The sequence below is a fragment of the Anser cygnoides genome, chromosome 1 (assembly GCF_040182565.1).
Source record: "Anser cygnoides isolate HZ-2024a breed goose chromosome 1, Taihu_goose_T2T_genome, whole genome shotgun sequence".
Classification (NCBI taxonomy): Eukaryota; Metazoa; Chordata; class Aves; order Anseriformes; family Anatidae; genus Anser; species Anser cygnoides.
This window is the reverse complement of record NC_089873.1, coordinates 76,846,757-76,862,059: the sequence shown is the minus strand read 5'-3', so window position 1 is coordinate 76,862,059 and position 15,303 is coordinate 76,846,757. Positions and strand designations below refer to the sequence as shown.

Genomic DNA, 15,303 nt, shown 5'->3' with positions numbered 1-15,303 from the left:
CTAGCTTTTTTTCCTCTTCCAATTCTATTGATGTGTTATAGTGCTTTGGACCTTATCTATAATATATGTATTTCCACTTCAAAACACAGATTACAGATATAAAGTGACACACTGTGATTTATCAAAATGGTCCACAGAAGAAGGTATTAGTCACAATTCACAAGATCTGAAATCCACAGCCTTGTGAAAGGATTAATAATAAAGGAAGAAAGAGGGAAGACAGTTATCATTCATCCCATACAAGACAAAACTTAATATGAGGAACAAATGCAGGATTTTGGAACACTTTCACTACAAAGTGAACACCTGTAAGTAACTTAGGAATGTGGACAATTATAACATCCATGAATCATGGACATTTGTTGATAGCAGTCACTGAAAAAAGTAGGCATTTAAAATGTTTCTTAAACTACACTGCAGTTCAGACAGTATTTTATGGTAAAGAACCCTTACTCACAGAAGGAGTAATATAATTTGATGTGCATTTTTTAAGACAGACATTAATTAGCAGGTGAGTTGCATCCATTTGAAAAGGTTTTGCAGCTAAAGCCTCAAAATCTTGACTCCTATGAAGTCTGTGCAACTTTGAAGGTGACTTTAATGTCAAGATATGGACCTGGAAAACGACCTCAGCAGGAGCTCTGCCACAGTAAGAACTGAATGCCTAAATTTTAGAGTGCTTAACGCACCTCTATGAGATGCTGCGAGTTCACTGCTGTTCAGGAAGCTGAGAAAGATACGACAACAGGAAGGTGAAAAATGTAAATGACCACAGTTTAGTCAGTCTCCCTAAAAGTTTCATGTTTTAGTATAAAGCAAAACGGTTAGAAAACAAGAGCAGTGAAACACCTTTTATTGCTATTCAGCACGAAGGGAGCAGTTAGCTGAGTTTAGCATAATTTTGTATGATTCATTTTCACTGCACCTGTATCACATTATAAAAAGGCATTCCATCCGGGTAATGGCAACAAAAGAAAATGGAAGTGGGATACATTTATAGTGATGAATCTTCCCACTACACCAGAGGCATGCCATCTCTATTCCCCAAGTCACTCTTTTACCTATTAGGACTGCAACATGAACTGAGGAATGGGATCTTTTGGTATAGGGATGATGCACACACCAGTGGACAACTCCTGTCCCAGAGAGATTATAGTCTGAAGACACAACTGACACAAGATATAGGAACAACATACACAGAATAAATGTATGATGGAGAGGGATAGAAGAAAGAAGCAGTCTGTGTGATGATTTTCTGAAAAGAAATGGGCAAACTTTCAGCTCTAAAACAGATAAAACAACTTCTAACAGAAACAGGTTCTAATGAAAACAGCAGCTCCTAAGGGGCAGCAACACAACGGCGCGCTAAAAATACACATGATTTGGCTTGATTGTCAGGAAGAAATTGAAGACAGCTGCATGGGTAACGGTATTTTCTATTTTTGCAAAGTTTTCCCCTCTGCAAAAGCACAGACTTACCAGGAAACTGTAGAAGAATTCATGCACGCAGAGGCCCAGCATGCAGACCAGGACATATGCTACATGATAGAGAAAAGCCATGTCCATGATGACTGCTCTGTAGCCACGAGTAAAAGTTCCACGGTTTCCAACAAAGCTCACCAGAAACACTATTTTGTTGCAAAGCTGCGGGGTGTAAACAAAGGCTAGGTTTACTTCATCAGAAAAAATCCTGTTCATCTTTGTTGTAGCATGCAAAAAATCTAGATAGGCTGCTTTGACTAAATGTTCAACTTTTAGATGGCTGAAGTTCAAATAAGATAAATCCATCTCCAAGGCACGCTGGGAGTGAGTCCATGAGAGTAACTGGAAGTATATCACCCCTCCAACCCTGCACTGTCTCATTGCATTCTGATATATCTCTATAAATTAATGAGTAGGAAGGGTGGGATTAATGGCATAAGGCATTAAAAAACAACTGGGGAGTGAATTCCTAACAATTCTGAGTTCAGACCTGAGACCATCCAACAGCAGCTATGAATGCAACTACAAGGAGAACAATAGTAATAAAACAGCATGTGTATGGGGGGTGGGTGGGTGAGGGTGGGGGTGCCTACCATAAAAAAAAATACCAATGGCATTTTGGAAGTATGGTATTTAAGCAATGGCATCAGATTTGCCGTTGTTCCTGAGCATGTGAAAAGCATGTTCCTGCATGTGAAAAGCAGTGCAGAAGTACACATGAAAGGAGCTAACCTCACGTGTTTGGTAGTCCAGGTCAAGCAATAAGGACTCAATGTGTTTCTTCTTTCAAAAATTTCACATGGACAAACACTGCTTGCTTACCTTTGACTATGTCCCTGGGTATTTTTAAGCGTGCACAATTTTCAAAGAATTGGTGGCAAACAGCCTAATACTTCGCTGCCTGGTGCTAAGGTGAATTAGAGCTGTAGCAGTCAGGCAGAAATGTAAATAGATAGAAATGTAAATAGATTATTTATGATCATGACTGTATATCTTACAAAGCTCAGCAAACATGCAAAAAACAGACATGAATAAATTAAGAATCTGAGAAAAGGCTGAGAGAATTTTTAATTTTGAAAACTTTCCTCAAAAATATAGATTCAAGCTCACACAACACCTTACAAATTTGTGTCAACTTTGCTGAGCATGTTGGTAAAGGAAATTATTCTTTTAACATGAGGAACTGTAAATTTGATTCCTTTTACTCAGCAGTATTTCTTTTAAATTTCATATTGTTTTTATTTTTAAAATATTTGCATATGAACAAAACCAAAGCCCCTTTTTTCTCAGTTTTTCAGTTTGCTGATACTGCTCTTTCAGGACGACTGGATTTTTTTTTGTTCAACCCATGAACCTGAAAAAAAAGTTCTTCGCACAGTTCTAACCAAGGGATTTTTTTAATAGAAGATCCTTAATATCTCTACGTCTGCTGAAAATTCTGCTAGCTTTTTAAGTACTTACATTAGCAGCACCAAGAAGTATCAAGGTAGGACCAAGCCCAATAGTATATATAGACCTGAGAATAACCGACACCAAAAAGGGTCGAATGCCAACAGGCTTGGAGATGAAAAACAGCATTGCTGTACAAAGTGTCACTGCAATCCAAAGGAGGACTGAAAACAACGGAGAAAGCGTGCCTGTATGGAGGAGAAAGGGAAAGTTGAGAGAGGCATCTTTGGAGACTTTTTTTTTTTTTTTTAACCAAGAAACAGATTCAAAAGATCAATTCCTTTGCCAATATAGCTAACAAAAAGCGTGACTCATGCATCACAACTGCTGACCACAACTTGCCCTAATTGCAGCAAGAACTATTATTATCATACTATTGTTGATTTGCACAGGTAATAATAAGAGCAGCTAATGAAATTTCCATTAAAATCCGAGGAGTGCTCAGAGATGAAACAGTTTACCCTTCTCCTGGAGCAAGCTACTAATCAGCTCCCTTCTGCAGGGATCATTAGGACTCCTTCGGTTTAATTCCATGATTGCTCAGCTACAGAAATAGCTGGCCCTTGGGGTAGTGCAGCAAGTGGCACTGTGCTGCAGCGTCACGTTCCCAATCTAAAGAGCACCAAAGTGTCCTGCTTTTAGAAAAGCGGCTTTCTTCTGAAGGGCCGCAGGCATTCAGCGGGAGGCAGCCTCCGCCTCTGCACGACAGCAAGACACTTGCCGCAGTGGGAGGCAGCCACGGGGAGTTGGGCATGAGAAGGCAGCATCTGCATTGCCAGGAGCTGCTGAATAGCTGTGCCTTGCTCCTGGGGAGGTGGCAGGTCCTTGCTCTTGCTGAGCTCCCACAGGCATGTGAGCCGCTGCCTTCAGAGTCAGTCTGTGCAAGAAGCTGGCTCCAGGCTCTCCCTGAGTTTCGAGTAATGCCCCTGCTTTCCCTCCCTCCTCTGCTTAAAGCCCTGGAAACACACCATGCTGCTCTGATGTAAAAAGCACATTCAGATCTCAGGGCACTGTCATACTCGTACACTGACTCCTATTGTTATCTGATGAACTGAAAGGTCAGTGACAGGGGAGAATGGAATAGAAAATTTAGCTAGGCTCACAATAGGAATAACACTATCTGTTTGGCAAGAGATATACAGCTAAGCAGCATCAGTGAGATTAGAAAACAATGAGGTGAAGCCCTACTCTCAAAATTCAGTTGGCATCCAAACTTTTCCAAAGTTCGGGAGTGTTTACACCCTTGGCAAGAAGTTCAAGGTCAGCTCTGCCGGGTAGTTTTTTTGCCAACAAGATTTGGAAACTTTTAACGGATCCTAAAAAATAGCTTCAAATTGGAGCTGAAAGGTAAAACCAATGCACTCAGTGTTTCTTTAACAAATCGTTTTTCCTTCTTCCCTACTGCAAGTCAAACAATTTCATGTCATGTAACATGAGCAGATATGCATGAGGCAAAGAGACCTCATCTGAAGGGTAATTTTGCTTATGCTATATGATATAAGAATTGCAGAAATCTACTAAAAGGCAGCATTCTTGGGATGATTAGATCAGTCCAGGCACCTCAAACACATGAACATCGCTTGATTTACACAAGGTGAAGGGAAAAAATGTGAGACAAACTCCAGCTCTGAGATCAGTCTTTGGAGGCTGGAAGCAAGGAGTCTGCCTCATGATCATGCTAATCCCCTTCGGCCACACTTATTGTTTACTGTTCAGCAGTCTCTTTTACTGCTACAGGCACTAGAAATTGGAATCCTGAAACACACTATCACTGAAATCACTGGATTACTGGGGCCACTTAAACTAATACTACATAATACCTATTGACTGCAGACCAGAGGATTTCCGTGAGTATAGATTAACTAAAAATTTAGTAGCTTAAAAGGTTTATTTTTTTATTTTACAAGTCTTACGAGGAGCGGCTGAGGGAGCTGGGCTTGTTCAGCCTGGAGAAGAGGAGGCTCAGGGGCGACCTCATCGCTCTCTACAGTTACCTGAAAGGAGGCTGTAGAGAGGTGGGGGTTGGTCTATTCTCCCACGTGCCTAGTGACAGGACGAGGGGGAATGGGCTAAAGTTGCGACAGGGGAGTTTTAGGTTGGATGTTAGGAAGTACTTCTTTACCGAAAGAGTTATTAAGCATTGGAACGGGCTGCCCAGGGAGGTGGTGGAGTCACCATCCCTGGAGGTCTTTAAAAGACGTTTAGATGTAGAGCTTAGGGATATGGTTTAGTGGAGTACTTAGTGTTAGGTCGGAGGTTGGACTCGATGATCTTGAGGTCTCTTCCAACCTAGAGAAATCTGTGAATCTGTGAATCTGTGAATTTTTAACTCTTTGTTTCTTCTCTCACCCTGCGTAGGCTCTGACACGTGTGTACCCTGAGCAGCTCTTCAGTTCACAAGCAGAAAAGCACGGTGTATAAATGTTTCCCATTTCCACAGCAGAGCCCTGCAAACTTTGCTACACAAGGCTACGGAGATGCCTGTGCTGTGACCTGCAGAGACCGCCCCGCGGGGTGAAAGGGCAATGTGGTCTCCATGCCAATATACTTTAATCTGCTGCTTTTCTGTTTCGCCAGCCAACAGGAATGTTTGATGGTGCCAATTCTGGTGTTTGTGAAAAGTACATGTATCTACTAGAAGCTGGACTGCTTCCACCAGCACTGTTCACATGCCATCAGACAGAGGTGACTTTCAGTCACATTACTGACTAGACTGGATAGAAATCAAAGACCCAGAGGTGAATGGCTCTACTCCTATTACCAGTCTTCTTTATCCCAATTAAGCTTGTTTTCAATCCGAAGAGGCCTCCTGCTATTCTGCTGCATTTATTTAATGAAGTTTATTATTCATTATATTTCCTATGACATGATGAAACAGAGACAGAATCACATATTTTAAGCATATTTTTATATAACACATTTGTCCCCTGCAATACTTGCTCTTCTATCCCAGTAAAAGTCGAAACCCCATGAGACAGTTTTTATATCATTATATTACACACATTTTAAGACTGCAAGTCATTCAAATTGGTCAGTTTTAAGGAATCTCAGTCCCTCTGCTGCAATGAACCCTTCTTCAGCTCAGCAGCTGTAACTGAACGTGTGCAATAGTACGCTGCCATATGGTAATAAAATATATTTTTAAAAAAAATTAGCTAACTAATCTTCAGCTTGGCTGCTATGTTCTGTCCATTTTACTTCACATTGCACAGGACATGTGATGCACTGAAGATCAATTACCACGTCCCAGACAACATCTGGTTTCTACTTAGAAGACACTAAATTGTTGCTGCAGATATGAGCATACCTGAAGATGCAGTTATACATAACTGTGTTAACTTAGAATGGAAAGCACCTAAAATTAAAAGGAAAAATGAAACCAAACTCAACTTGCCTTCATCTCCATCATCTCCAAAGGGATAAAACAGAGCAACTGCTAAATTGATGAATACAGCAAGGTTGAAGGAAATGCTCCCCCAGAGAGAGATGTGTCTAGAGAACCAAAACAGGGGTGGATTATCTAGAAAGGGGAGAAAAGCAGCAATCAATGAAAAGAAAACAGGCACCAACTCTATCAGTAATGACCTCAAGGGAATTAAATAGTACAGTTTAATGAAGAAAACTGAGGTAAACAAAATAAATATGCAGACCTTTAAAATTAACTAAAACAGACAAATAACAAACATAGGTTTGCCATAAAACATAGTTTCAAGCAGAATTTTTCATCCAAAGATCCCAATACAGTTTATTATAAACGAGAGTTGTTCCTCAGCTGAGGTTTTAGGATTGAATCTTGAGTGAAGTCTTCTCACCTGCCTCTGAAACTGTAGCCTCTGTGCAGGGAGACACAAAGTCAAATAAACAACTAGGTTTAAAGGCACACTGCATGCCAGGCAGACGGAAGACCCAGAGCAGGTCATCCAGCTGACCCATTTGGACCAAAAATGCTGATGATATTTTTCAAAGAAAATGGAATATGCATGGCTTCAGAACTAAAGCATTTTCCCCACCTCTATCAAACTAAATACATCTCAATCTATTTTTGGAGAACAGATAAAATTTAGTCTGACTGGGTTTGGTTCTGCAAAAGCTAACTATTTCCTGTATGATCCTCAGACATCCAAAATTAACTGCTGACCAACAGCTCTGTGCTGCTATAATTACTCCAGGCTGTAAAAGGACTCCAGTTAAGCCAGGACCTCCATATATGAAGTGCTGTATAAACACACATAAGCAGTCTATATCCCAAAGAACCTATAACCTAGTTAGAAATGACTAAAAAGGGAAGTAGGGCAAAACAGGGTTAAGATTTTGTGTCCAGAGTCACGTAAATGATTCAGTAAAAAGCCTTGGAACATCATCAGAGGGTACAAAGACCCAGGCAAGCACTTCATATATGTGACTGCACTATCAGATGTTTAAATGAACATTTAAAACAAGCCTCTATGTGCAATGGTGTGAGAAAACCCCCAGCCAGAGAAGATTAGCTGTTTGAATATGGTGTATTTCTATTAATTAGATTTTAAAGTACTGAGAGCCTCCTGAAAGCCTTAAGAGCATGTTCTTGACTTGCCTGCACCCAGCTGATTTTTAATATAGACTCCTTCAACTGAATATGACTGTCTCAGGCTTTAGTCTAAATAAACTTTAATTGTGATTAGGTGACTATTCAGATTTCATTGTGATAACCTCATGCTGTTGACTGCTGGGATTTAAGCACTTGGCGCCACTGCAAATGACATCTGTCAATTTAAGCAATACAGACTGCATGCTAACAGACTCTTGGCTAAAGAACGAACCAAGCCTAAACTGACATTATCCTTTCAAACAAAGAAAAATCATGAAGACTTATGGGCCATTCCGCTGATGAAAGAAATTGGGGAATTTCTGTTCTGAATAAAAATAAACCAATTTTCCTTGCTTACAGCATTAGGCAGGTCTGGTCTATGTAAGTGTAGGGTTGGGCTGTTTTATGTGTGTTTCTTAAGCAAGAAAAACAGATACGCTTTTGTTAATACAGTAATTTTTCTACAATATGGTGACTTTTATTCCCAAATAGACTTTGCAGTTAGGGAGTTATTCTGAAATCATTTATTTTACAACTTCTACTCTGGTCGGTTTGTCAGTACAGACAAGTTTTTCACAGTGCCACCAAGGAAAGTGGACCTGGGCCAACAGGATTCATACTGAAAATTTACAACTGCCTCTGAAAATTGCCCAGGAATTGACATTTAAAAAAACATCCAACATTCCTGTTTCCATAACATTAAGGATGCTGCGCTAAACCATATTGCTTTAACTATCCAAACTCCCTGCTGATCTGACCATAGATCCTATTCTTCACTTCCTTCCTAATCAATTGCATAATGCTGCTGTGAGCTGTTAAACAGCTGATGTCTGCCACCCCAGCAGTATCTGCATTTTAGCAGTGAACAAAATGATACACTCTCCTGTATTTTTATATACACACATATATAATATATATGTCTTCTTTATCTCTCAAGGATACTGTAGATGCTTAATTAGTTCATAGCCTTGATCTCTGCTCCAAATGCAAAGGGCACAGTTGACAGTTGCTGAGCTGGCAGGAGCTTCCCATCCCCAGGACATGAGCAGCAGCGGCAGCCCCATTCCTGGCAAGGCCAGCAACTGTAACGCTCACCAGTGAACTGAACAAGAAATTCATGGTACCTGGCTTGGTTTCCCTGCACCTCCTGTTCAGGTCCCTGCTTTGATCTCTCTCCCATGACCTCAACTGTGCCTGTCAGACCTGCAAGTTGCAAGTAGCTTAAGAAAGTACATATGCCTCTCCCCCTACCACAGGACATATACCAGAATGGGCTCACAGATGGGGACATACTGCAGCCTAGTCAAGCAAGGCTGATGTGAACTGGCAAAGGGAACGGACTCCATGGGAGTCATGCAGATTTAAAGCAGCTGAGGTTCTGGTGAGAGACATTTTTAAGTGACTGACATTTACAAGTTTTTTAATGGTCTTTTAGGAATCTGCAAACCTCAAATACGCAGCTACACATGTTTTTGTTAAATATTAGGGGTCTTGGCTTAATTAGGTGCAACCCTATTGAGTTTAGTGGAGCTACACCCAGTTCATCCATCCCTCAATTTAGCTTTTGGAGTCCAGAACATCATCTTGAACACATTATTTATATTAGTAACTACTCCATATTATGCCTCTTCTATGGTGGCATGCAAGTGTCTCAGATGACCTACACTATGCTGACCCTACATACGCAAGTCCTGAGCAGTTTTGCCTGTTGCAATATCAGAGTGAACAGTGAAAAGTGTTTTATTAAAACTGAAAATATTTGAAGACTTAAAAGCAAGGTTTTAGCATAATTAAGCTATTTTTTGAATTTGTTATACTTACTCCTGATTTTCTTTTGCCATTTCATCTCGTTGTACAGATCCTCTGTCTGTTGGAAGAAGTCATTGACTTTGCTTCCTTGTTCATCTCTCTCTGTTGTATTGAACACCCGACTTTTGGACTCCCGTGTAAGAAATTCACAAATATTAGGGACAGGAAAGACAATCTGTTCCATTGTTCTATCATGACGAACAATCTATAAATAAAATGCAAATTATTTTTTTTTTCAGGATCAGTGACTTTCCAACCATTTTGTTATATCTGTTCTTGCTCACAGCTCCCTTATTATTTATAAATTAATGCATAAATTATTGGAATGTTACAAAGAAACTGAACCAATTAATCCTAAAACAAAAAGTGAAACCACAGTTCTATCTCCAAAAGCCTGCATGAAAATACAGTGGCAAAAATATGCCTCAACTGAAACCTAGGTCCAAACTTACCCCAAATGTAAAAAAATGTTCCAATTCAGAATGCTTCAATTTTGCAATGGATTGAAATGAATCTCTGCCACTAAACAGTGCTGAAGCTCAGGGGCTTTCTGATTGATTATAGAATTCTTTCCTCACCTTGAATTTATTTCTATGATGACAGAAGTTGTGAAGGTGAACATGCAAAAATAGCGCCTTGTTACTCAGATAGAACCCATATCTTATCAGTCTTTCTCTGCTTACTTGGCAAAAAAACAAGGTTTTGCATTGTTTTTATTTCAGAGCCTACTGAGTTATTGGTAAGTAAGCTAGATTTTACGCCATCTCACTACACTGTCATCAAAATTGCTTTCTCATTCTGATCATGGAGTCTGCATTACTAATAATGGAGAAATGGGTAGAAAACTCATTTTTACTCCTAAACACACGTTCCTGTACAGGCAGCAGTGGAGAGAAAAAAAAAAAACAAACCAACAACAAAAAAAACACAACCACAGACTATTTGACTTTCAAATAAAACAAATGAGATACCCCAATATCAGGGAGCTGTATCTGAAATGCTGAACAGGTCTAAAACTGCGTTCAGTAAAAGAACAGCAAACATTCATTTGATTTAGGAGCAAAGCTGGGATGAGTTTCACTTTTCCAGTCACAGTCCTGCATTTAAGAACCCTACTTTCTCTCCTATAATTCATATTAATTATGTGAACATACTAAAAATCAAACCCGTCTTAAGCCATTTTTACATATAACATATTCAAGCACATTTGCATTAGAAATGAAGGATAATTATACATGTCTGTCCAAGGACATGTGCATTATGTGAAATTGAACAGGCTATTTTGAAGCATCCTAAGTAAGCAGTTGCTTCTCAAGCCAGCAGATGTGCAATGGGACTATGGGGCAAGTGAAGGACCCTGACAGAACATCAGTTCAGTCAAGGACTCAAATGAAGAGGTAGGTTGCATGTGCTGCTCTGCAGAATGGTATTCAAAAAGCCTCCCAGACAATAGAGGGCCATGAAATAGATCCCTCCATATCTGCTGAAGAAACAGGCTTTGTTGGATTTAACAGCAATGACATTGCAGGAGGTTTTAGAAACTACTCTTGGAAGAAGCTATTGGCCATGTAGAAGCAGACCACAGTGCTTGTTTTGATACCTAAATTTGCAGTCTACTCAGACAACTTACTCAGCTGATACTTGCTAAGAGATAACTTAGGAGCTTCCATAGTGTTAAAATATGTTAAAAGGAGCACTTAGCTGCTGTCTGGACAACCACAACATTCATGGAGCTTCCATCTATCTTGTGGAGATACAATGTGAACATTATCAGGCAAAAAGGATGTTGGCTAGCACAGGGAAGGACCCCAGCAGCAGCCTGTCTTGACAGCAGCCACGACAAAGTGGACTTGAGGTGCTTGCATCAGACCACTCCCTGTACATGCAAGCTCAGGTCCAAACTAGATGGAGCCTGGGAGTCCACTGAAGCTAAAATATTGGCTCAGATTCAGGCTGGTCCTGTGTGAAAACACACTGTACAGTTTTCATACTCAGCCAATTTTGGACTTGATAAAGCATGTCCAAGAGATAGCCAGATGCCACTTCTTCCTTCAGTCCATGGAAGCAGACATCTTTGTACCAGAGACATTCTTCTCTTCATGAAGCCACTAAGGGCTAGAGATCCTTCAATTCCCAACTCCCATCTTGATGCCTATAACCCCATGAAACCTGTAAGAACACAGGAACTGGTACAAGAGTTAAGAACCTAAATACCTCTGTGGTTCTTGATCTAAATCCAATCCATGGCAGCGGTAAAGCTTAAAATAGAGAAAAGAACAGATGAACAGGCTAAGCCTTGCTCTTTTAAACAAAAGCCATACTGAATGTCTACATCACTTCAAAACCTCTTTGTACTGCAGCCAAACTTTTAATTTGATCAGTTAGCATCACTGGCTTTGAAACTCATGATTATTTATTTGAGTGATGCACCACACAAGATTACTCTTGACTTCATGACACAGCTACTATCCACAGTCATTATTTCCCTAAAAAACATGGTTGATAACACAAAAGAAAGCTACTGTAAAATGATTATTTGGAGCCACTTTTAACATAGGTGCATTCCTTTTTCTCCCACAGCCAAAATCATATCACTCAACTTTCTCGTCTCATAAATAATCTACACATTTGAATAAGCTTTGCTGTTCCGAAGTCTAAAAAGAGGTGACATGCCCTGCACATGATGCAAACGTGTCTCATACTCAATCTTCTAATGAGCAACTCTTTACCTCTATCTGTGCCGTATGATTGGCATAATAGCTCAAGGCTTCATCTCCTTCATCTGGATCTGACCCTGGCTTCAGCATCTGTTGCAATGTTTTATTGTGACGAGCCAACTAGAAAGAGAAAAAAAAACGGATTTATATCCTGCTGCTTTGTTTTCAGCTTTATCATCTCCACTTAACTAACACAAATCCTCTCCTCCTCCCCCCCATATACTTACATGCTGAACCCAGTGGGGCTCCTTCCACAGATAACAACAAAAATGTAATTACTTGAGAACAACAGAAATAATTTAGTCTTAAAAAGTCAGCAGCAAGTCTTTGGCTGAGATTTACGGATGGCAGCTTAGCCGTCAGCCTAGATGGTTTTTGGACGTTTTTTGACAGATACCAAAAAATTCGACTGAATGTTTCTTTTCACTTGAGTTTAGACATAAAATTTGCATACTTCTGACTAGTAATTACACTTACAATTAAATTTTCTCTGTGATTTCAAGTGGCTAAACTGTTCTTCACCATGTTGTGGCGTGGAATTTCAGGGCTGCCAAGATAACATAGGTAACTATTTCAGAGGCAGCTGGACTACAATGGCAGGTAAATACATTTTTAGTGTACAGCTTATATACACAGCATGCGTGTGCATGCACAGACATAAATACGTAATTCCTCCTACAAACTTATCCAAATTATATACTTTGCATGATTCATAAAATACATCAGATCTTGTTGAACTGTGAATATTTAAAATGCTTGATAACTTCACAAAGGTTAATATTGATAGTGTCAGCTAATGCATTCATGATTTCTCTTAGGTCAATGAAAAACAAAAGACTTAATTAGAAAAGCATGAAGAAATGCTACTAAACATGTAGTTTTCCCTATATAATAGAGAGTGGTTTTCATCCAAAAACTCTGAGGTGTTTCATCCAGGAAGATGATACAAGTTTCCCAATTTTAAGGTGGGGGAAACTGAGGCATAGAAAGAAAAGGCTATCTTACAGTCACTATCCAGGTCTTAACCATTACACAGACATTACCACAACAGACTGGACGCAAACATTAGAAATGACTGCAGGAACCAGGTATTGAACTGCTGAACACCACAAGAGGGTTAGAGTTGTACTAAGTGAAACAAAGCAGAATGTTGAGGAGTTATAAATTAATTACAAATCTACAAAAAGAGTGTCAGGGATCAAGTCTAAAAGTAAAAATTGATCTAAACAGAAATTTAGTAATTTAACCAGAAAGTGATCACACTCATTCCTAAGTCATTTGCAAGTCTCGCCATACCTTTTTTATCTAAGAATGGTGGGAGAGTGGTACATGTACAATTTATTCTGTTTATCAAAGTTCCCCAGAATCTACAAAATACATTTTCTTCTAGCTCTTTATAAAAACTTACTAATCAAAGAAGAATATTAAATGAAATATCCAAAACCAAAAGAATATTCAGGATAAATAGTCAGAAAGAATAAATGTATTTCCTACCAATTACTCATGGACAGAAGTCTGCTTGGCCCTTAGAGTAGAGCACTGAGCCAATGTGGCAGAATATCAGCCTTTTTTTAAAAGGGTCACGAGCTGATACTTACTTCAGGACACATGCAAAAATCATAGGGCGGACAACTGCAGAACAATATTCTTTCCATCACTAATAGATACCTGCTTTCAATACTTACTTTTTGCTTTATCTAGCAAATATATTGATAGTGTCTTTGATCTCAGAAAAGGCTCTGTACTGGTCAGGAAGTCTGTTGACATAGTCCTATTTGCCCACATTTATTTACACCTTATGAATCTTCCACTTATTTTTAAGGCTAAAAGATATCCTTAAGACTGACTAGTTCTCCTTCACACAAGGCATATAACCTGATCCAGTCAGCAGTCTTTGTACGTCCACAACATCTGCTTAAAAGGACAACGTGAATTCAGGCATTTTGCATCCCCCTCAATACATGCAGTAGCATCACAGAGAAACACGATGAGCTTGTGAAAACAAGGTAATTATTGTTTAAAAACTGCCTTCAAATAGCATTACTATTTTTGCCTTTCAGCTTTATTGAATGTCCCCCTGCTTCTGTACTTAAGAAAGGGCAAGCAAGAGCACCCAATTCGCCTTCTCTGTATCATTCATCATTCTGCACACTAATGTCATGTCCTCTGTTACCTGTCTCATCTTTAAATTAAAAAAAAAAATTCTCTATCTTTTCCATCCTTTCTCAAATAGAAGACTTTCTGTGACTCAATTACTTTCCTTGTCCATCTCTAAATGGCCCTTACTTTGGCTATATCTCTTCTTTAACACACAAAGAAAAGAGCTGACTAGATAGAATGCAATCACACCCTGCTTGGAGTGAAGAGTTAGCATAACCAGAAGCAAATATAGTCCTTTTATTTTTTTAAATATTTATTCATTTAAATATTTATTTTATATTTATTTAAATATTTATTTATTATATTACGTAACACAGAAGACATTTGCCTGTATGTTAGCTCTTTGTCTCCCATGTCAACCATCAAGATTTTGAGTCTCCTAATAAATGACAAGTCAAGGATATATGGACAGTTCTTCTCAAATTAATGACAATTTGGAGAAATGGACTTACATAGATTCTGGAATTTGCATTAGTACCACAAAAACCTTAACTTATAAATATACTGGAATTTGTAAGCAGAATTGGAAATACCATTTATAACACATATAAAATCTCAAGATATTGATTCCTGATATGCTTTTAACTGTCCATAACTAGTATTATAAAAGTATGTCTTAATAAATGTCAGTACTGAAAGTTCCCTTACCACATGTGTTAAAAGGGAAAATCATCTCAGTCCTCTTCGGCCATAATGGAACTGACGAGTATAGTATGTTAATTTAACAGACTGCTGGTGATTTGAGACAGCACCGATACAGTGCATATTTCACTATCAGGTTTCATGTGAACAGCAACCACATACGTTAAAACCATGTGCATTCAGTGAGATTCATTATACTTTATTAGACTGTGCTTTTAGACAGTTACTATCTTGTGCTGATCTGTGTGTACAGAGCCTAGCATCATTTATCTGGGGTTTCCCGACACTAGCATTGGATAAAATAATCTGAAGAATGGGCCAGGAACTCCTGTTCTGGAGACACATTGGAAACGACCAGGAATTGCTGACCAAGCTGGAGGAGATACAGCAGATTTCAGAAGTGAAACCTATCTAAAGTTGTCAACAGTAGTGCTACAACGTAAGTGCTCATAACATCGTTTCTTTCTGCTTCCCACC

General features: G+C 39.2%; 1 protein-coding gene across 7 annotated transcripts in view; it reads right to left on the bottom strand.

The window, feature by feature from the left end:
- The window catches only part of ITPR2 (inositol 1,4,5-trisphosphate receptor type 2), a 276,712-nt gene that overhangs the window by 37,918 nt on the left and 223,491 nt on the right, over positions 1-15,303 (bottom strand). For all 7 annotated transcript variants that reach the window (XM_067000454.1, XM_067000431.1, XM_067000435.1 and 4 more), the window contains 5 exons: positions 12,037-12,144; positions 9,320-9,512; positions 6,326-6,451; positions 2,944-3,119; positions 1,480-1,644 (listed from right to left, as the gene is read on the bottom strand). In XM_067000454.1, the coding sequence (XP_066856555.1) occupies positions 1,480-1,644; positions 2,944-3,119; positions 6,326-6,451; positions 9,320-9,512; positions 12,037-12,144 (768 nt within the window). The remainder of the gene's footprint in view (positions 1-1,479; positions 1,645-2,943; positions 3,120-6,325; positions 6,452-9,319; positions 9,513-12,036; positions 12,145-15,303) is intronic.